This window comes from Meriones unguiculatus, chromosome X (assembly GCF_030254825.1).
Source record: "Meriones unguiculatus strain TT.TT164.6M chromosome X, Bangor_MerUng_6.1, whole genome shotgun sequence".
NCBI lineage: Eukaryota > Metazoa > Chordata > Mammalia > Rodentia > Muridae > Meriones > Meriones unguiculatus.
This window is the reverse complement of record NC_083369.1, coordinates 62,664,172-62,686,826: the sequence shown is the minus strand read 5'-3', so window position 1 is coordinate 62,686,826 and position 22,655 is coordinate 62,664,172. Positions and strand designations below refer to the sequence as shown.

The following is a 22,655-nucleotide window of genomic DNA, read 5'->3' as shown; positions in this document are numbered from 1 at the left end:
TTGGAAATGTCAGAAAAAGAATGATTTGCCCTTGTGGAAGCATTTAGGGAAGATAAGTACCTAAGAATCAGAATGGAACTTGATACTGAGGTTAAACCAAAGGGGAAGTTTTAGGAATTGGGGAAAGTTGTTAAAATCAGGTTGAAAATAGGTTTAGGGTTTCAGATACAGCTCAGTGATAGCATGATTGAGGCCCAGGATTTGATCCCTCTTACATCTTAGATAAAGGACATATGATGAAAAATTAGAAGCCATAATTTTTATGAAAGATGTGGTATTTGAAAATATGAAAGTAAAATCTAAAATAATGTATTTATGAAGAGGAGATGAACCTTTCTTTCTTTCCTCCCTTCCTCCCTTCCTTTCTTTGCTTTCTTTCTTTCCTTCCTTCATTTCATTCTTTCTTTCTCTCTTTCTTTCCTTTTCTCTTTTTCTCTCTCTTCTTCCTTCCTTCCTTCCTTCCTTCCTTCCTCTCCCTCTTTCTTTCTTTCTTTCTTTCTTTCTTTCTTTCTTTCTTTCTTTCTTTCTTTCTTTCTTTCTTGTTTTTAGAGACAAGGTTTCTCTGTGGTGCCTTGGATTTTCTGCAGCTCACTCTGTAGATCAGGCTGGCTTTGAAATCAAAGATCCTTGGTTGGAGAGTCATTTTCAGAAATGACCCCTGTGCCCAGATATATTTGGTCCTTGAGGTGCTCCCATCCTCTCCAGGTCTTTCTTTTCTTTCTTTCTTTTTTTTTTTTTTTTTTTCAATGCAGTTTATTCAGGAACCTTGAACAATCATCTGACCCTGGGGAAAGCCAGCCCACAGCTTAAATAGCCTCTGGGTAGCCAACCCCAGCGTTGCCACGTGGGCAATGCAGATAGGTCCACATACATGGAAGCAAGCCAGATCCTCAGCCTTAGCCAAATATGACGTTGTTTGTGACAGAGAGCACTCACCATCGGGAAGGTGGAAGGTGGAAACCAGCTCCATCTTTAAGGTGCGGCATTACGCAGCTCTCTACACTTCCCCCTTTTTGTTTTAGATGCATCAGGCAAGAGTAGAGGTCTGATCTCTGATATTAGGAATAAATTGGGACTTTGTACCGATGTTCATTTAGGTGTCATCCACCCAAAGAGCATCAGACCAGTCCGATACCTTTTTCTCAGAGGCGGGACCTGGGGCATCAACCCCCATGCAATCAGACATGCTCTTCTCTGGGTCGAAAGCGGCTGACCCTGAGTGCAGTGCTTAGCCTCACATCCTGAGCGTAACATTTTAGCTCCCATGCTTGGGGAGACTGTCCTGCTTCAATGGCTGTAAAGGCCTGAATGGTCATGACTGCATTACGCTGTTGTGAGACTCTAATCTTGCATATACACCACAGGCAAACCAAGGAGACCAACACCAGAAGGCCTGCTAATGCTCCCATGCCCGCCCATTCCTTCAGATGATTCATGGCTGCAGCAATCCATGGTGATAATCCTGTGGCTAATCCTGCGTCCACTCTGGTAGAATTTACCGTGACAATGGCCACTCTCAGCCATCGTAGTATCGAATTCTCCAGTCCAATTACCTACAACTTTCTATCTCCCCCTTCTTTCATATGATTCCCTGCACTCTGCCCAAGGTTTGGTTATGAGTCTCAGCATCTGCTTTGATACACTGCTAGGTAGAGTCTCTCCAACCAAGGAGCATGCATGGATATAACCTAGAACTCCTGCTCTGACATAGCCCATGGCAGCTCAGCATCCAAGGGGGCTTCCCTATTAAGGGGAACAGGGATTGTCTCTGACATGAACTCAGTGGGTAGCTCTTTGACCTTCCCACCCCCCCCGATGGAGGAATAGCCTTGCTAGGCCACAGAGGAGGACATTGCAGCCAGTTCTGAAGATACCTGATAAACTAGGGTCAGATGGAAGGGGAGCAGGACCTCCCCTATAAGTAGACTTAAAGAGGGGCAGGGCGGAGATGAGGGAGGAATGGTGAGATTGGGAAGGAATGAGGGAGGGGGCTAAGGCTGCGTACAATGTAAATAACCTGTGATTAATATAAAAAATTATTAAAAATACAAAACAATAAGCTGGAGTTCAATTCCAATGATGAATACAATTGAAAAATAGTAAAGCATACATAGTATATGTTAGAACCATGTATGTGTATATTATATGTATGTGCATATATTAACAAAAAGAAATCAAAGATCTGCCTGCTTCTACTCCCTAGTGCTGAGATTAAAGTTATGCACCACCCACTGCCCAGCTGAGGAGAATATTTAAATATGACTAAAGAAAATCAAGGAAAAGTTCACAAAAAAGTTTATATTTGAGCTTAAAGGAAAGTAGGTGTTTTCTAGATGAACTAATGGGAAGGGTATTCTAAGCAAAAGTAAGTATAGGTATGACACCAAAAGACAAGGGGTGTTCCTGGTATATAAAGAAAGAGAAGATGTGAAAACATTTGGTATCGTTTTATTTAAAATCCCAACAATATTTTTCTAAGAGTGGGAGGAAAAATAATCTCTCAGAAATGTTTTTTGTGCTTCAAGCTATAACAAAATTAATTAAATGTTCCTTCATTTATTTGAGATCATAAGAACTTTAGATGTAGGGTTTGAAAAGAGATAGCTATTTGAATGACAACCCCAAATTAATTTCAGTATAATTGGGTTCGAGTCAGTCAGGCTTATCAGTGGTTATAGCAATGGGGTGCTCTGGATCCAAGTAAATTAATCATTTAAATGTGAGTCTGACCCATAATGAAGACCTTTGACCATGACTTGTCTCCTAAATATGAAAGCTTAGAAATGGTTGGTTTAATGGAACCAAATATCCTTTCTTTTGAATGAAAGTGGTGAATTTAGGATAATTACCTAAATAATATTTGCAAAATCTAAATGTTAGGTATAAAAATCGTTTAACAACTTTTCATAGTATCATTTGCCAACAGACCACCATAAAAGAATCTATGCTTTTTTTTTTTTTTTTTGGATACAGTCAGTAGACCTTTGATTTTTGATGCATAGTTTTGGTATGATTAATTTGAGGTGATTGTAGAGGGTCCAGATGAAAGCATTCTATAAACATGTAGGATTTCAGCTTAAGTAGTTTAATTGATGGTATGTATTTGAATAAAAACAGCATGAAATGCTAACTACATAGAATCTCGTGCATAATAAATTTGCTAATCATTACCCAATTCAGGCATCATTGTCATCTCTTTTTAAAATCCTTATTTTTATGTGTATGAGTATTTTTTTCTGTGTATGGGTACTGCATGTGTGCCTGGTGTTGGCGGATGGCAGAGAGACAACAAATTCCCTGGAACTGAAGTTACAGGCAGTTGTGAGCTGTTGTGTGGGTGATGGGAAGTGAACATGGGTACTTCTTCCAGGCAGCAACTACACTTAACCACTGATTCATTTCTCTAGCTCCACTATGTTTTTAATATATTTACCTTCTATTTTATATGTATTTTATTTTATGTGTATTGGTGTTTTGCTTGAATGTTTGTCTATGTGAGAGTGTCAGATTGTGGAGTTACAGTCAGTTGTGAGCTGCCATGTGGGTGCTGGGATTGGAATGCAGTTCCCATGGAAGAACAGTCAGTGCCTTTAACCGCTGAGCCATCTCTCCAGCCCCCCCCCCACTATTTTTTTAAGACAGGATCTCATATAGTTCACACCTGCCTCAAACTCACTATGTAACTGAAGGTAGTTTGAATTCTTGTACTTCCTGTCTACATCTCACAGGTACTAGGGTGATCTATAAATCACAGTGCTCCATGCTATTATATTTTTATGCAGGGGACTGAACCTAGGTACTTGCATATGTAAGCACAAACTCTAATGTTGAGCTATATTAACATTAATATAATATAATATAATATAATGCTCAGCCCTATTGCCCTTTATGTAAATTTCATGCAAAGTTGGAAAGATTTTAGATAAAATATGGGAATTTGGATATAGGGACATAGACCTCTAATCCCAACACCCAGAGGCTATGGCAATGGGATTGTGAACTCAAAGCCAGAGTGGGCTACTTAATGAGTTCTTAGGCAGCCTTATGTACATAGCAAGCCCTTTCATTCCCTTTGCGCTTCTCAAAAAATGGAATTTGAGAGAAGGATTGGAGAACATTGTTTGCTATCACAAAATCATTCTGTGATTATTCAAATGTACAAATGATAAAAGAGATACAAGCCATTATGTTACATGAATATCTACAAATAAATCATCTGTAATATATCACTTCGAACAATCTGTGGATATTAGATTTTAGCTATAAATATCATGGTTCAAGCTTAGAACATTTTTAGAGTCAACTTCACCTTTAAAAAATACAGTCAAAGCATATTAACTGAGCAAGCCACTAACACATAACACAGTGACTAGGTAGTACAGAATCTTCCAAAGAATTTCAAAACAGAGTTGCTTACTTTAAGGACTTTGCATTTAATTTTATTAATAAGATTATCACATCTGAAAACAATTAAATAGCAGTAAAATAGCTGATACAGCAATTGAAACCTTTTTTACAGGGTAAAAAAACAAATAATGCCCTGATGAGATAAATATGTATGGTTTTAGGTAGACAATATGACTTAAGATATGCTTTATATAGATCTCTGAGTTTGAGGCCATCCTGGTCTATAGAGTGAGTTCCAGGACAGCCAGGGATATACACAGAAACTCTCTCTCTCTCTCTCTCTCTCTCTCTCTCTCTCTCTCTCTGTGTGTGTGTGTGTGTGTGTGTGTCTGTGTGTGTTCCTTAAAGGATACAAGATTGGAGTTGGAGAGAGATACAGTGGTTAAGAACACTGGCTGCTCTCTCAGATGTCCCAGATTCAATTCCTAGCACTTATATGATGACTCTCAACTATCTGTAACTCCAGCTTCTGGGGATCCATGCCTAACTTCTTGCCTCCATGGGCACATGTGTTTGCATGCAGAGAAAATATGCATATGTATAAAATACATAATAAAAGTATTAAGCAGATACAAGAAGTAGAAAAGGAAGGGGATTCTGATACGCAGTCGTGGCATGAGCTATGGTATTGACAAGAACTCCAAGTGGAAAATGGAGATAAGATGATGTACTAGAGTGAAGAGAAATCAGGTGAAATGGATAATGTAGGGCCAGATTCTAGAGCAGGGATGGCAAATATATTCTGAGAAGGATAGAGAGAAATATCTGGGTCTTTGAAGGATATACAGTCTCTTACCCAAGTTCTCAATTCTGTCATAGTATAAAAGTCCATATAGACAGTAAGCAAAGGAGTGAGTATTGTGCCCAGTCCAACTTTGTTCATAAAAATAGGCAACGAGTGGGATTTACCTTTCTTTTTCTGAACTATGTGCCACTTTATACCTAATGGATTCAGAGGAATCAGGAGATAATTTATGTTTTATGGGAGAACAGAAATATTCAGCTTCTGCCTATAAACAACAGAAACGATCTTCTATTGTTGTAACAATTTGTCATAAATTCGGTGGCCTAAAACAACACTAAACAACTGTATTAGAGTTCTGTATGTTACATGTCTGACTTAGATCTCACTGAGCTAAAATCAACATGTTGGCAGGCTATCTTCCTTTCTGGAGGCTCTAAGGGAGAATCCAATTCCTCTTCTTTTCTAACTTTAGAGGTTGCCAGCATTCCTCGGCCTAAGGTCCTCTTCTCCAACTTCAAAGTCAGCAGTGATGAGTTACACCCTCCTCACGTTGCATCATTCCAGTAAAGTTGCTTCCGTAATCACATTGCCTCCTCTGATTCTGACTCCTCTGCCTCATTCTTCCACACTTTAAAATCTCTTGTTCCATTGCATCATTTGGAAAAATCTTCCTACTTTCAGATTAGCCTATGAGTAACAGTAACTGTCTCTTACTGTGTAGCCTAAGAGAGTCACAGATTTCAGGGATTAGGGCCTAGACATCTTTGGAAAACTATTATTTCATCAACCTGTCCTCTGGTGCTTCAAGATTTACTTCTTGCATTCAAAAGTGATTACCCTGTCCCATCCCGAAGTCATCAAAACGTCAGAGTTTAGAGTTTTAGCTAAAAGTCATCAGTTCAGAAGTCCTATATTTCATATCTAAATCACAGTTTTCTGAGTCTATGATACACACACACACACACTTACTTTACTGATAGAATACAATAGCATGAGAAGCAGCACAGGACACCATTTATAAAACAGACCTGTGTCAAGTGAGGTTTAAACTGAACAGAAAAAAAAAAGTTACAGGTACTACACAATTTCATAAATCCAGCTAGGGAAGTTTTACTAAATATCCAAAGACTAAGCATAATTTTGGGAGGCTTGCAAGACTACCCCACATCATTGAAGCCTTGCTTTTTGGGCTTATGGTTCAAACCTAAAAATTATCTGTTCATGAAAACTGGTATGTTTTTACAACAGAGTAAGTAGTTTTATTAAATTTTATCTTCACTAGAGTTTTTCAAGTATTTTATTTTTTAAAATGATAATATAATTACATTATTCCCTGCTTCGCTTTCCTCTCTCCAAACACTCCCACATACCCAATCCCTGCTCCCTTTCAAATTCATGGCGTCTTTTCCATTAGTCGTTGTTACATGTATATATGTACATGTGTATACATATATATTCCTAATTACAACCTGTTCAGTCTGTATAATATTACTTGTATGTATGTTTTTAACAATCCAGTAGGATTCTTTCCTTATATATTCTCCCACATTTATTGCTGTCAGTCTGAGTAGAAAGTGTACATGCTCCTGTCATCTCAAAACCCTTGTAGATCTTCCGTGAATGTGATGAATATTCATTCCATTTAACAGGGGGTTCTTGACTGATCTTCCCTGGATCAAGCTTGGCTTCAGCTGAGACAGCTGTGAAGGTCTATGAGTCACATGTTTAATATTCCCAAAGAGCCTTTGTGACTGAATATTTTGACCTTTTGATATTACTGATATAGTCACAAACGATTGTTTAACCTCACTCTTCACTCACAGAGCTCATGTTTTTTTATTATTATAATTTTTATTTTTTATATTAATCACAGGTTATTTATTTTGTATCCCAGCCGCAGCTCCCTCCCTCATTTTCTCCCAATCTCACCCTCCCTCATCTCCGCCATGCCCCTTTCCAAGTCCACTAATAAGAGAGGTCCTCTTCCCCTTCCATCTGATCCTAGCTTATCAGGTATCTTCAGGACTGGCTGCTGCAATGTCCTCCTCTGTGGCCTAGCAAGGCTGCTCCTCCCTCGGGGAGGGGGGGAGAGGTTAAAGAGTCAGCCATTGAGTTCATGTCAGAAATAGTCCCTGTTTCCCTTACTAGGGTACCCACTTGGTTACTGAGCTACCATGGGCTATATCCGAGCAGGGGTTCTAATTTATATCCGTACATGGTCCTTGTTTGGAGAAACAGTCTCATAAAAGACCCCTGTGCCCTGATATATTTGGTCCTTGTGGAACTCCTGTCCTCTCCAGGTTATACTAACGCTCATGTTCTTAACATGCACATTTAACATCCTTTGTGTTTTTGGCTGACTGAGAATTTTCCAGATTCTCAAATTCTGGTGGCTTTGAGATTATTAGTTCTTTTAAGTTATCATTTCTTTCTTGTGTTTTACATGAGCAGTCAGAAGGTACAACTTCAGTGGTTTATCTGGAGATCTATCTTTTCAGCCAAATGTACAAATTTATCATTTACAAATTGTACTTTCTGTGGAACTACAGGGCATGTTTCTACTAAGCTTTCTGTGACTATGTAGCTAGAATCATGTTTCAGAAATTTCAGGTATGTGATGTTTATTTCCCCTGACCCTTGATTAACAGTATCTTTTAACGTTTGTATTTCTAACACTCTTTATGATGATTTAGGCATTCTTTAAGGCAATCTCTATTTTCTCTACCATGTGTCTACACTTCCTTCTGAGCCCTCACCACTTTCATTAACATCCATCCATATATCTATTAACAGTCTGTTCAGTGCAATTTATTCTCTGGCGTGTTTCTCAAAATTCTTTAAACTTTTGCCAATTTTTTTTCTTTCTTTTCATTCCTTTTTTTCTTCGTTTCTTTCTTTCTTTCTTTCTTTCTTTCTTTCTTTCTTTCTTTCTTTCTCTTCTTTCTTTCTGCTTTTCTTTTGTTTCACAAGATTATATAGTAATCTAGTGTAGGCTCTAGATTACTATGTAGCCAAAGATGACCTTGAACTCCTGATCTTCTAAAATGTCCCAGGCCAAATTTCAGTTCCAAAGCAACATCCTCATAGTTAGGTATTTTTTATAGTAGTAGTCTACTTCTAGGCACCATAATCTGCTGTATCCTTTCTATTGAAATTTTTATTTTTAGATATGTGTATATGTGTGTACATGTGCACATGTGCAAGCTCAGGTCATGGAACACCTTTATCCACTGAACCATCTCGAAGGCCTTGTATTTTTCGTGTCACATCATATATCTGTGAATTGGGTTGAATCCATTTACATTTAAATTAGGGGAAGACTTCTGTCATTTGGCAGTTTGTTTTATAGCTTCTCTCATTTCCTACATTACTGTGTTTCATGTTTTGTTGATGTTTTATATTGGAATGTTTACATTCTTTTCTTGTTTCCTTTCATATGCATTATCTCGCTATTTCCCATGTGGTTTTCATAGAGATTAATTTTAACATGGCTCTGCCTCTTTTCATTTTATACCCCTACAATGTCTGTCATAGACTGCTGGTAGTGCCAAACAAGTTCTTCAGGCTTTGTTTTCATTCCCTAAGTTTTCATTCTTATACTTCCTCAATTTTAGTAACCTCTTTAAGTTTCCTGATCCTTCTGTCTGTCCTACTTTTGAATCCATGCATTGAATTGTTCATTTCAACTATTCTATTCAGTTCTGCATTTTATTTCTATTTCTTTTTTTTTTTAAGGTTCCATGTCTTTTATTGCCATTTCCATTTTATTCAAAATTGTTTCTTGACTCTCTTTGTATCTTTCTTGGGTTATTTGGGCATCTCTAAGCCAGAACTTTTTCAGAGACAGTTTCTTGCTATTTCATTTTTTGATCATATCATATTTTCATATTTCTTTGTATGCATTATGATTTTATAATGATTTTAGAATTTATAACATGATAAATTCTGGAAATGAGATTTTTCTTTCCTAGAAATTGCTGTGTTGCTTTTGTAGATTTGTTTGATATTGATGATATAGTCTGTTGTAAGCTATCTCTGTACCAGAGACCAGGTAAGGTGTAAACTTACGGTTTTCTCACTTGTTTTCTGAACCTGTATCTTCCTCTGGAAATTCACAGTGGCTTTTTAATTTACGTATAAAAGTTACGTATTTATACTTATATTTATATGTGTGTGTCCTTTTGAATATCTTCATTTTTATCATCTGGCTCTCCAAACTGGAAAAAAAGTGAAGTGGTAAAATAAAGTTTCATTAGTTTGAATGTCCTGGACATCATTTCATCTAGAGGAAAAGCTTGTAATCACGGTGAAATATGACCAAAAAAAGACCACTTGCCCATTGTGTGATCACAAATAGTACCAATGAGAGCACCAAACTCTGTCCTTGAAGAATCACATCCCTTTTTTTTTTTTCTATCATGGTTCTTATAAGTTGCTTGTGGAACACTTGCAGGATTCGCTGTTGAGGAGCTAGAGGTAGAGAATGTATAGCTATTACTATGCTGAGAAGAGTAAGGTGCCAAAATTAACCACAATTTACCATCTACATGTTCCAAAATATTGATACTTAACTATATTAACTGGATTAGATTCAGACTCCTCTAGCTACTGTGCAGGAAAATGCTGAAAGAACGTTTCCCCTTTTAGTATTCTTTCTCTGTGATCATGCAGATTCTGCCAGTGTAGTTGGTATGGAGGTGAGGAGACTGAGTCCATATGCCTATTTATCTTCCCAGGAACCCATCAAATTTTCTTTATCAAGCCGATTTTGAAGGGAAAAAAAAAGCACAATTCTGTGTCTGTGGCTTGAAGGAAGGCTGTTAGCAGAGAGATGGGAGCATTGGCAGCAGGAGAGGGGCGAGTTAACACGGAAACTTGCCTATGATTATTTTAATCTCGTGTTTGTAAACAGAATCTAATTTAAAATGAGTAAGGGAGAGGTAAGGAAGAGGTAGCCTCAAGAAGAGAGCTGCAGCAATACTGAATAATGATCTCAAGGGTAAAGAGAGGTTTGAAATTTCTCATTTATAGTGTTCCAGGCGTGCGTATATTTGCATTGAGTTATACTCCTGAGGGAGAGAATTTAATAGGAATTATTCATTAGTCAGGAGAGCAAACTCAGATACAACTTCTAATAACAGTGTCATAGAAGAATGTTCAAGGAACATTTTTCATATTAGTGCTGTGGCACTAGAATTAGTGTTTGGATGCAAGAGAACTAAAGAGACAGATAAAGTTAATATTTGATCGAGTTTTAATAGCTAAGGTTTTGTGTATGATCCTCTAAGTTTTCTATTTGATTCTGAATTATGTACCTATCATCTGAAAATTGGATAATTCATCAGTATTTATCTATCCTTGAATACATTGTCCAATAAAAATGTATTCACTTTGTGACTCTATGAGTCCTGAAGAAAATAGACCATTCTAAAAAAGTAGACCATTCCATGTTTTTTGGGTATTACAACCATTTTAACATTACAACCAAAGTGACCATCAACTATCATGATGTTAACATTATGATATGTTTTTTCCATTATGGTTTTAGTATAGGACTTTTCAAAAGCAATTGTCCCCATGTTAGTTTTTTTTTTCTAGGCATTCAAAATTATACAGACTATTCTAAATTGCTGGATTTGGTTAAACAGGAGCTTCTAAAAGATTAAAACTTATTCAAGTGCTGAATTTTGACATATTTCTTGCATTTTTTTTCAGGTTGACAATGAATGCCCTTGGCCAGAAGCTCAATGCTTACTGGAAGGAAAAAACATCTCAAGAGAATTTTGAGACCTTACCAACATCCAGGCCAGTACCATAAATCATAAAATATAGAATGTGAAAACATTAAGAGTAATGGGATAAAACAGTGTTTTTTTCATCAGGGATGTTAGTTAACTAACAGTTCACTAATGACATCATTTTACCTCTTCATTCTGTTTTAAAACCTATGTGGTTTGGATCATAAATGTGAAGGACTTAATGCTGTCAATTTAGGAAAGATTGTAATGTCGTGGGAGATTATCGCCATTTAAATCAGACACAGCTGGGTGGAAAGTCTAGACCTGCTCCTTGCTAGTTGAGTGCACTTCAGTAAGTGAGTCACTTCACCTATTTGAGTGTATTGAATTAGGTTCTGTGCTTTTAGAACAGCATGTGGCAGAGAGCAGATGTTCAGACATGCTAACAAAGTTGCTTCCTCTTTGTTCTTGCTAAATATTATTGGAACTGGACTGGTAGTTCTGAGCCAAAACAGGGAACAGAACGTATTAGAAAAGAAGGTAGAAGTTACTGAATCTATGTCTTACTAGATAAAGAGAAAAGATCAGCACAGAAGCCATAGTAACATACATACAGTTAGTTATAACATCATAAAGTTAAAGATTAAAATGGTAGTGATTACACTACCCCACTCATATGAGTGAAGCAGGGCTTCTACCTTTTTTAAAAATGGAAACTACTAGATCCGTGTATGGTACAAAATTTTGTTTCAGATACAATCAAAATGTTGTGTATGTTTCTACCCTTTTCTAAGATCTGAGCTCATGTTTATCCTCCATGTTTTGCCAACAATTCAAATTCAAATGACATGCCATCTTGCCTTCCAAATTAGCAATGATAAATGTAGAGAGATACATGTTTGTATATTGCTAGACCATGTAAGAGCTAGCAGCAGAATTTTAATAATAGATGTTGTTTGAGTATTTCCTTAAATCCCAGATATTGTTCTTAGTTCCTTATATGTTATAATCTATTTAATAATCGACAAAACTCTAAAGTATACAGATATTATTGTTTTGCAGATATAAAGCCCAGTACACCAAGATTTGCATGGGATTAGACCGATAGAACACAGCAGAGTTAAGGTTCAAATTAAGCAAGCAGGCCCCTGAAACTACACTTTTCTAGCAAAAGCAATACAGTATTTTAACTTCCTATTTACTACAAACAAAAGTTCTAAACTCCTTCTTTCTTGCCTGGGTAGAAGGATCCACCATGTGTTTTTAGCCCTTAGCAGAGAGTTGCTCCCTCTTAGTGTTTTTGTCCTCAAGAGTAATACAGGCATCTTTCTGCAAGACATTCTTCTGTGCAAACACATCTAAAACCAAAGCTATCACGACGTTTCCTCCTCTCTACCACTTGTGCTGAAACTGCAGTCTGTGGGCTCTGTCACTGTAACTGTGTGAAAATATCAAACAGAGGTCAGGCCTGAGCTTCAAGCTTCAAAGTTGCAAGTCTGGAGCAACCTAGAGTGATAGGGAGGTCCAAAAGTGTGGAAAATTACTAAATACATTTTTTTTTTTTACAAAAGGACATTGTATTTGAGTAGCAAAAGTACCTTTTGTTTTCTTTATATATTTCTTTATTTTCTAATTTTCTAAAATGGGGTAGTTACTTTTATAACTAGTAATAAAAAACAGGATTTAAAACAATGAAAACTTACTGAAAGAAATGACAAAAAAATTCCACTTTATTGAATAGTCCAATAGAAGAGCAGTAAAATACAACATACACAAAACCTTAGGCCTTAGGTGCCTCCCTCCCCTTTTTGTCTTTTCATCAGCCTCTACTAGCTCCAATACAACTTTGCACATTATTTATTCCTTCTATCATATATGCGCTACACTGTTACACAGGGAAATGAATTCACTTTAATCTACAAGTGAATGGGTTATATATTTCTGGAAGCTACGAGGGTGAGTGTGCATTTGGAGAGTTCAACTCTGAATGATTTTATCCTAATATTTTCAACCAATTGTTGGAGCCATCATTTATAGATAGGAAATTTAATCAAACTGTATTGTCTTATATGACGGACATTGGGAATATCAACCTAATAAAAGTGTGATTGAAGAAATAGAAATAGAAGAAGGCTCAAATTCAGAGCCTTCTACAAGCTAGTCAAGCTGTAAGGTGAGCTCTATCCCTAAAGGACTGTTTTTTTTTTTTTTTTTTTTTCAATGCAGTTTATTCAGGAGCATTGAACAATCCTCGGACCCCGGGGAAAGCCAGCCCACAGCTTAAATAGCCTCTGGGTAGCCAACCCAGGCGTGCCACGGGGGCAATGCAGATAGGTCCACATACATGGAAGCAAGCCAGATCCTCGGCCTTAGCCAAATATGACGTTGTTTGTGACAGAGAGCACTCACCATCGGGAAGGTGGAAGGCGGAAACCAGCTCCATCTTTAAGGCATAGCATTCCGCAGCTCACTACAGTTCCCCCTTTTTGTTTTAGACGCATCAGGCAAGAGTAGAGGTCTGATCTCTGATATTAGAAATAAATTGGGACTTTGTACAGATGTTCATTTATGTGTCATCCACCCAAAGAGCATCAGACCCGTCCGATACCTTTTTCTCAGAGGCGGGACCTGGGGCATCAACCCGCATGCAATAAGACATGCTCTTCTCTGGGTCGAAAGCGGCTGACCCTGAGTGCAGTGCTTAGCCTCGCATCCTGAGCGTATCATTTTAGCTTTTTATGGTATCCAACCATGCTTGGGGAGAATGTCCTGCTTCAATGGCTGTAAAGGCCTGAATGATCATGGCTGCATCACACTGTTGTGAGACTCTAATCTTGCATATATACCACAGGCAAACCAAGGAGACCAACACCAGAAGGCCTGCTAACACTCCCATGCCCGCCCATTCCTTCAGATGATTCATGGCTGCAGCAATCCATGTTGATAATCCTGTGGCTAGTCCTGCGTCCACTCCGGTAGAATTTACTGTGACAATGGCCACTCTCAGCTGCTCCATCGTAGTATCGAATTCTCCAGTCCAATTACCTAAAATATAGCTCGACAATTGTTTAGACAGATTTGCAGCGCAGGAAAAATTCTCATGTTGTATGCTAGTGACACAAAGTCCAGCATACTTTCATTGACAGCCAGGTTGAGCGATTTGCCATAGGGTATCAATTTGCTCCTGCAAGAGGTCAATCCTCTGATTGAACACCATCAAGCTTCCTTTTAGTTGAGCATTAATTCCTTTATGTACAACTAAGGCATGAGCTACATTGGCTAAATGATTATTCAGGGTCTGAGCAGTCTGCCCAGTATGACTCATGGCTAATGCCCTGGTGGTAGCTCCAACAGCCGTCAATGAGATGGTAGTAACAATGGTGGCTGTAGTTCCAAGATCCCTTTTCTGTCTGAAGAGAGTCATAGCGTGAGGGGCATCAATGGGCATAGGCACCCAGTGAGGCATGCGAGTAACCAGGGCATACCTAACTTTACTAGCATTCCAGCATTGGGCAAAAAAGCAAGTATCATTACCACAATTACTTGGCTCTATCTGGCTAATAATGAATAAAAATGGGGGATATAGACAAACAGGTGTGGGCTTATAGGAAATATTATGAGAAGCCTTAACCCCTCGTTGGAACATCCTGCATCAGTTCTAGAACTAGCAGTGGTGGTGTTTTTGAAAGGAAAAAGAGAAATCAGAAGTGTGCAGGGAAGTAGGGGCAGATTGTGATGAGGGTGCTTCTGGGACTCCTGTAAATGCAGTTAAAATGTGCTCAGTGATTGGACAAGGAAAGAAGACAATTTGATGGGTCTCATTTCTTTATAGCAATGTGAGACAGACATAATACTTTTCCCAAGTTAATAAGTCTGAGATAAAAATATCCTATTTCTTTCTCAAAAAAGGATTCCAGGATAAATATTGTTAGCAGCTATAAATAATAGTAGATCACTACATTTTGTATCCCCATCTTGTATAGTTTTCTATTGTGTGTATCTCAAAATACACACATTGCAGACCTCAGTGTTATAAGATTTCCAGCACATTTTTTATATAAAAGGTTTTTTTTTTTTTTTTCATTTTTAGAACATAGCTTTTAAAGGTAGGACAAAGTACAGAGTTAGGATCTATAAAATAACATTTCTGGTTTTCCTCTCCCAGGAGGATTCCTGACCAGACATGGGTGCAGTGTGATGAATGTCTTAAGTGGAGGAAGCTTCCTGGAAAGGTGGATCCATCCACATTACCTGCAAGATGGTTTTGTTATTATAATCCCCATCCAAAGTACAAGTAAGGTTCTTGGATTATAACTCCTCATTTCTTTTCCTCTTTTACAGAACCCCATCATATCTAATCTACTCTACATTCTTTAGACTAGTTATCAAGACCCCTGTGCTACCTGGTCCACTTTATCTATCTATCTAACCATTATTATTATTATTATTATCCTCTTCCAAACCCCTACACTCTAGTAAGGTGCTTTCCCTACATATTGCCATGGTTACTTTCTCCTCTATGGCTTTGATAGTGCCATTTCTCTTGATTGAAATCACATTGTGTATTCCACGTCCCTGTTCAAATTGTAACAGTCTCAAGCCCTGTGTGGCAACTTTTCCTCCCCATAGCAATTTTCAATGATTTTTTTACCCTGATCTCCTGCAATATGTGATTCTTGACATTCGTTCATATGCCATTTTTTTTTTAATTTGGGAGTATTTTTTTGTGTGTACAATTGTTTTTGATTCCACAGAGCTTTTACATTCTTGAAGACTAAGCTCCATATGTTCCACACTAAGTCAATAGCTTTACATGTCTCTTCTGTAGCTTCAATGTAAATAGATCTGTTGCAATACTGTTTGCTTGTCTTTCTAATGTGCCTTATATTGCTTAGAGCAGCCAACATCTGAACAGTGCCTGACCTAAGTCAGTAATTACGTGTATTCACAATAAGTCAGTTTGCTTCAATCCAGCTGTGATCTTTTACATATTCTTTCTTTTGTAGACAACATGCTGGTAAAAAGATGGTAATCTAACAGAGTATGCTTTTAGAGAAAATGTCCAAAATGAAAGAAAGGAAAGGAAAAAAGGTCAGGTCTGTAATTTGTAATTGTCCTTCATAGTCTCCACATTTGCCTAAGCACCTTTCTGTGGAGAGGTGTGGTCACATTATGGCATTGACTACTAGAAGTACTAGAAGTTCCGTTTTGAATATTTCCTTTTTGGAACATGTTGAATTTTATCTGTTTGCCCTTATCCACGAGAGACCATTCTAAGCCACTTCACTCCCTTGCAAAATGAATACAATGCAATTTCCAATTGTTTTGTTTGTCATTTTTCTCAGGTTTACTTTTGGCCACTGAATTTTTGTTTTGTTTTGTTTTTGTTTTGTTTTTTTGTTTTGTTTTGTTTTGCAATTTTGGGTTTTCCTTCTGAGATTCCCTTCTCAGTGCTATACACATTCCCAACAACTTTTGTACTGTGAAGGGAATCTGAACTGTAAGTGTTACACAATTGTTAAGCTGCCCTGTTACAAGGGAATTAAAGAGGAAAATCTAAGACCATGTTTTGCTTCCAAAAGATAATTTCCTCTCTGTACTACAGGAGATGCTCTGTTCCAGAAGAACAAGAACGCATTGATGAAGATTTACACCAGATCAAGGCTAAGCAACAGTTGGGTATACATGAGGCAGTGCTGTACATCCCAGAGGGAAGAAACCACACTCCCAGTGATAAGACAAGGGGTTTGAGGAGGGAGATCATTTTGGATAATTCTGTGTTTTGTTTGCCCTCCTCACAGGTCTTCTCTGCCAGTTCTTCCTCCTAACTGTCACAAAATCCAGAATGCCTCAACTTGTCATTGTCTGTTGGTTCATACTCCCCCCCACTCCACACACACACACACACACACACACACACACACACACACACACACACACAGTGAGAGAGAGAGAATTTAAAAAGTCTCCAGTAACATAATTCAGGAATATAGCCCTAGTTTCTCAGTGAACTAAATAGCATCTAATTTTGAGACAGCATCTCAGTCCATAGCTTAGACTAACTGGAACTCCCTCTGTAGACCAGGCTGACCTTGAACATCCGATCCTCTTCCTTGGCCTCCAGAATCTAAAGAGCACTTTTATCCTCTAGAGATGAAAATGTTGAGAAGAAGCAGGAGCCTGTGGAAAGTGACAAGCACCAGGTAAGAGACAGGTCCACGCCTTACTCTTCTTACACAGTTTTCACCAACAGAGGATTTAGGTTGAAGAGCGCTGCCTAGCATTGCTGAGGAGTTCTTCCCCTGCTCTTTTCTTTTGAATGGATCTTTGGCTTTTGTGTTGATCTTCTGTCGTTGATGTTCAGCTCACTTAAAACAGAAGAGTCATGCCATTTATTTTCCAGATTTTGATGCGTACCGAGTCTGGGCAGTGGTAATGACACACTTGGTGTCCTATAACAGTTGTGTACCATCTTCATAAGCTGCTCCTCTTGAGTGTCTGGTTCTCCTGCCTCCTTTCTTTTGGGATTCAGAGATCATTTCCTCCTCTTTCCTCTTGGAAAGAGGGTTGGTTCTTTGTGCCTCCCCATCCCCTCCCCCGATCCCTGCTTCCAGGCTGGCTGGCTTTATAAAGACTCTGCTGTTTTGAATTTTCAGGAGCACTGTCTCTCGGACATGGTTGCCCAGTTCCGGACGCTGAAGGGTGCAATAAGGTTGGCCGTCCTTTCAGGGACACTCCTTTCCTGGCAGCCACCATAGCACCCATGTATCTCTCCCACCCCTCCTTGCCTTTCTGCTTGATTTCCCTTGACCCTGTTTCCCAGAAATCTGCTAGTCGCATGTTAGATTCACTTCCTTCCCTAGTTGGGCAGGTCAGACTAGTGAGGAGAGAGGCAGTTTATCACTAATGCTTCTTCATGTGCCCTACTCACACTGAGGCATATAAGCAATCACGTTTCATATCCTATGTCTATCCAGAGATTGGGATTTTCCAGGACTGCCCTGTCCTCATTCAGTTTGCCTTCCCTTTATTCTTTTACCCTAATTATTTATATTTTCTTCATATGTTGACTCTCCTACAAGATCCCAGGTGCATGTCTCTGTTGTGTGCACTGTGAACATGTGGTAGCCTCTGGCATGTGTTTCTCCTAGCCAGCAGATATTTGCTGCAATGCTTTTCCTTTCCACACATATTTTCAGCACAGAGCTCAAAAGGATGAAAAACCCTGCCTTCACCTGGGTCACAAGAGCGAAATAGACAGCGATTGAGGCCTGGGTTTGTGTTGTGGGTGGGAGAGGTCTAATAACCAATACAAGAGTTGGGAGCAGTCTGTTGGTGTCTCGCTGATAAGGTTAGTGACTGAATGTGTTTGGGTTCAGTGTTCTAGTGTACATTACTGTGCACTGTTTGTTCTGTTTAGGAAACAGTTTCTTTTTATTTGGCCAAGCATTCTTTCCTAGCATCAGAAGAGTTGACACATCTTTTGATATTTCGTTCAAACTTGGGATTTTTATGAACTATTTCTTTCTTGCTAGGTCCTCAGTAATCCACCAAAAACTCCTACTACACAAGATATGGCTGAACTAAATGACAAAGCTGCTGAATATGAGCAAATCAATAGCCCTAGCCTGCTTCCATCTGTTGGAGAAGAAAGCAGATCATCTCCTCAATTTAAATCTCTGGATTCCAGTGTTTTTCAGTTTTCCAGGTGACTGAAACTATCACTTTTTTTCAATCATAAGCCTTAGAATCCATTTGATATGTCATATATATTACATACATAGTATACATACATGCATATATTATATATGTGTGTATATCAGCTGACCTCATACAAAGGGATCCACCTTTCTCTGCCTTCTAAGTGATAATATTAAAGGCATGCCCCATCATGCCAGGTAAGTTTGTTTTTCTTTAACACACGAAGTTCACTAATGGAAATATAGTTTGGAACTGATAGAATTATGTCTTGCATGCACCTCCTAGTTTTTCCTTCTTACAAGCTTGATATATCACTGTGAAGTGATCACTGGTTTCTGAAGTCTTCATATTATGTTGGTTATTCTGCAAATGAAGTGATGGCCAAGACAACTCTTTGAAAAGTATAAAGTTGTATACAAATAAGGTAATGCTATATAGAAAAATCATTGTTCCTATACTTAAATATTTGAACATCAAAGTCTACAGAGGATTCATAAATCTAAGATATGTTGGCCCTGTGTAAAATTAACTAGTAGAAATATGTCCTATTAAGTAAACGATCATTCATTGTTTCCTAGAAAAAAAAAATTCATCACTGAAAGTTTGTTCTTGTGGAACATGGTAGTGCAAGTGTTCAATCCCAACACCCAGGAGGCACAGGCTCCTGTGTGTTTGAGGCCAGCCTTATCTACTTAGTGAATTCGAGCTAGGTTTACACAGTTTGTTCTTTGGCTTTTTCATTTCATTTTCTACCTTTTCATCAATGCTATTAGTTCATATAATAGGAAGGTGCATACCTATTTATTTTCTTAGGTTTTAGTTATCTCTGAGGCACCAGAAGATATGACAGTTCTCATACTGCCACTAGAAATAAGCACAGTACTCCTAATTGGCACACCTTGCATTTCTCTTTTCATTCTAGTAGGGCCAAATGCTAGGGCAGGAACAGAATTTAGAAATGTCTAAGGTCATCATTAACACGATTCTTACACAATAGTTGTGAATTTCTCAGTGCTCTCTTCTTAACATAGCATAGGACAGAGGCCACAGAATATTTCGTAGGGTCAATTAAACATTCCCCTAATGATATAGATTCTTTACCTTTTTGTTTCTTCTTAGGTAAGTCTTTCAGCCTCTTTCAAGCAAAGACTTGTACAGGTGTGTAAGTCTCCTGTGTTGTGATTCTTACACAATTAAACTGTATAGATAATAGAGGCATCTTTGCATCCCCCTGAACATGAGCAGATTTTGTCAAGAGAAAGCAAGCTTTTAGGATTAACACTTTTAAAACTCTTAAAAGTAAATGATGATCTATATGAAAGCATTTAGAATAACACCTTACTTGGCATGCGAATAGTACTCAGTAATCAATGATGAAATCTGACTAAGAATGAGGGATCGGGACACGGCTGGGATACAGAGTTAATAAAATGTAACTGATAAAAAAAAATAAAATAAATAAAATAAAATAAAATAAAATAAAAGAATTAAAGAGCAATTTAGAAAACTGTATTTTGTAGCTGTAGTTCAGCCTGATTTCTGTAGTTTGATCCCAACTCTATCCTATTGCTCTCTAGTTTTTCAACATCCATTGTAGGCTTGAAGGGGTGCACAGTAAATACTTTTGTCTTTGAAGCATAATATTACATTTTTTTCTTCGTCTTCTGTCTATTCTCATGCTTTACACTTTAGAGACCACTTTTCCTTTTTTGCCTACATTTGTAGGGAGATTATTTGGTATATTATAGTATATATTTTGTGAGTGCAGTACTACACTACATCCATTGGGTGGCATATGTCATCAGCTTTTTATTGGAGTTTTTATATGGGTCCTCATAGACTTTAAGGCTTAGGCTTTAGAGGGCAAGTACAGTGCTTTGAAAAAAATTATGTGAAATTCTCATTTGTTGAGAGAAATTATTTCAAGAGCTAATTGATATCAGATGCTGCTAATAATATATATTATATAAGATTAGCAAATAATAATAATTACATCATTTCAGGTTACCCATATAGTCCCATTCAAATTTTTTGAGGTACAGTAGCATTGCTAGCTACTTAGGAAGACTAAGGCCCAAATACCTGCTGACTCCAGGGGTTGGAGACCAGCCTGGATAACACCAAAATGCTATCTCAATTTTTTTAATAGATTTCATTTTTTTTTCATTTGGAAGTGGGAAATGGAGGTGCCCACAGGTTTAATAAAATATACAGTTTCTGATGAAAGAGTATTAATGAAATCAAAACCTGAAACATAGTACATGCCTTTGAGCTATGTAGACCTGATTATTAACTGTACAAAATAAAAAGTCAAGAGGCTGTTAAGAAGTCATACTGGGGCAAGTTAGAAGGGTCCTCCCTGAAGGTCATTAGAAATGACTTTATGAGTCTTACACATGTAACAAGGAGAGAGAAAGTGTTACAATACAATAAAGAATAGATTCAGCCAGAATGTAAGCTTCAGTCATAACCTTTTATAAGAAAACAGCTTGTTTCTGAAAGAAAGTAATTTACTTTTGTCCAGTCAGTCTGCATAAATTTGAGTGCTCTATGAAAGGTATTCTTTTAGGGTAATAATGGGATCCAAGATGATGGAATATTCGTTGATATATGTAAATATCTCCAGTCCATGCAAGTTTCCTAACAAATGATACAAACTAAGGTCTAAAATAGCCGTAAGTGTATTGGCAAAGGAAAGAAGTAATGATTGTAGTTTATTTTATGCCAAAAGCTGATGAGCTGTGTTTTATGATGAGTTTGTATTTTAAAAGAACACTTAAAAGGCACCCCTGTTGCCTAGGAAAACTGGTTTTGTCTGGGAGGAGCATGCCTCTGACTGTTTTTATATCCTCCAGCTTTATGTTGTGGAAGGTGTATTTAGATAGAACCAAAAGGACTGGGTCTCTCTTCTTCCATCCAGCTTTATCTTCCCCAATTTGTAGGGTAAAGGCCCTCACTCAGGCATAGCAAACTGACAAAACTAGGCCTCCATTGTACCAGCTTAAGATGGCTCACAGATCAAAGGTTCATTCTGGATGGAGTAAGTCCAAAATGACTCCAGTCCTCATTCATAATGAAGAGCTTTATCTCTGGAAGAAATAGGCTATTGTCTCTACTTCAACTTTTTGCATAAGTTGTCCAGCTTTGAGAAAGAGGAAGGCCTTGAGGTTGAACTCCATGACTCTACCTTAAAGAATTGACTTTATTAGAATAAAGTATCAATAATTTGATGCCTGAGGAAACTGTCAGAAATAAAATCACAATAGATAATAATTAAGAAGGTGCTTATAATTCCATAATACAACTTGCAAAAATAAAATAGCCAGATAACCAGAAGTTTGCTAATGGAGAAAGACAATCAAGAAAAAAATTTTGAGATGACAGTTAATTCTAGGTGTCAGCAAGGCTATGCATAAATACAGATCAGCACCCAAGAAACAAACAGAATAGGATATAAGGTGAACTTGAAATCAGTACCCAAGCTGCATTGAGATCTAACAAACAGGCACTGCAACCGCATCTGCATAAATTTAATATGATGACTACCAATCGCTGGCCAAATAATGCTGTTACCCAGTGACAATTCCTAAGAAGCAGGTTTAGAAATCAAATCACACACAACACTGAAAATCTGGAGTATGTATGTATGTATGCTTGTATTTATGTATTTTGTATTATGTATTTATTGTATTTTGTTGGCAGCCTCCACACCACAAACAAATGCAATATAAATGGGTAAAAGCATAATTGAAAAGGGATACTTAACAACAAACTCTGACCAATAAGTGATAAGTTGCCCATTGTGGACTCATGGTGAGCCCTGGGTTGTCTGAGATACATATGATGGAAGGAAAGAACGAACTAGTTGTTCTCTAATCTACACATACATGGCATAAAACACACATGTACACACACACACACACACACACAATAAAATAAAATGTAACAAAAATATGCAAATAGCAACAATATATACCCCCAGGCAGGGCTAATCAGTTTCCAGAATTCTTATATTATATTTGCTAAAATGTTTAGGTGTCAATAACAAGTTATAAGGTATGCAA

The 22,655-nt window shown here is 37.8% G+C and overlaps 1 protein-coding gene across 1 annotated transcript in view; it reads left to right on the top strand.

Moving 5' to 3' along the window:
- Window positions 1–22,655, top strand: part of Morc4 (MORC family CW-type zinc finger 4) — a 60,335-nt gene that overhangs the window by 24,341 nt on the left and 13,339 nt on the right. The window contains exons 10-14 of the mRNA XM_060375660.1: window positions 10,868–10,957; window positions 15,056–15,184; window positions 16,496–16,564; window positions 17,042–17,093; window positions 18,426–18,598. Coding sequence (XP_060231643.1) covers window positions 10,868–10,957; window positions 15,056–15,184; window positions 16,496–16,564; window positions 17,042–17,093; window positions 18,426–18,598 — 513 coding nt within the window. The remainder of the gene's footprint in view (window positions 1–10,867; window positions 10,958–15,055; window positions 15,185–16,495; window positions 16,565–17,041; window positions 17,094–18,425; window positions 18,599–22,655) is intronic.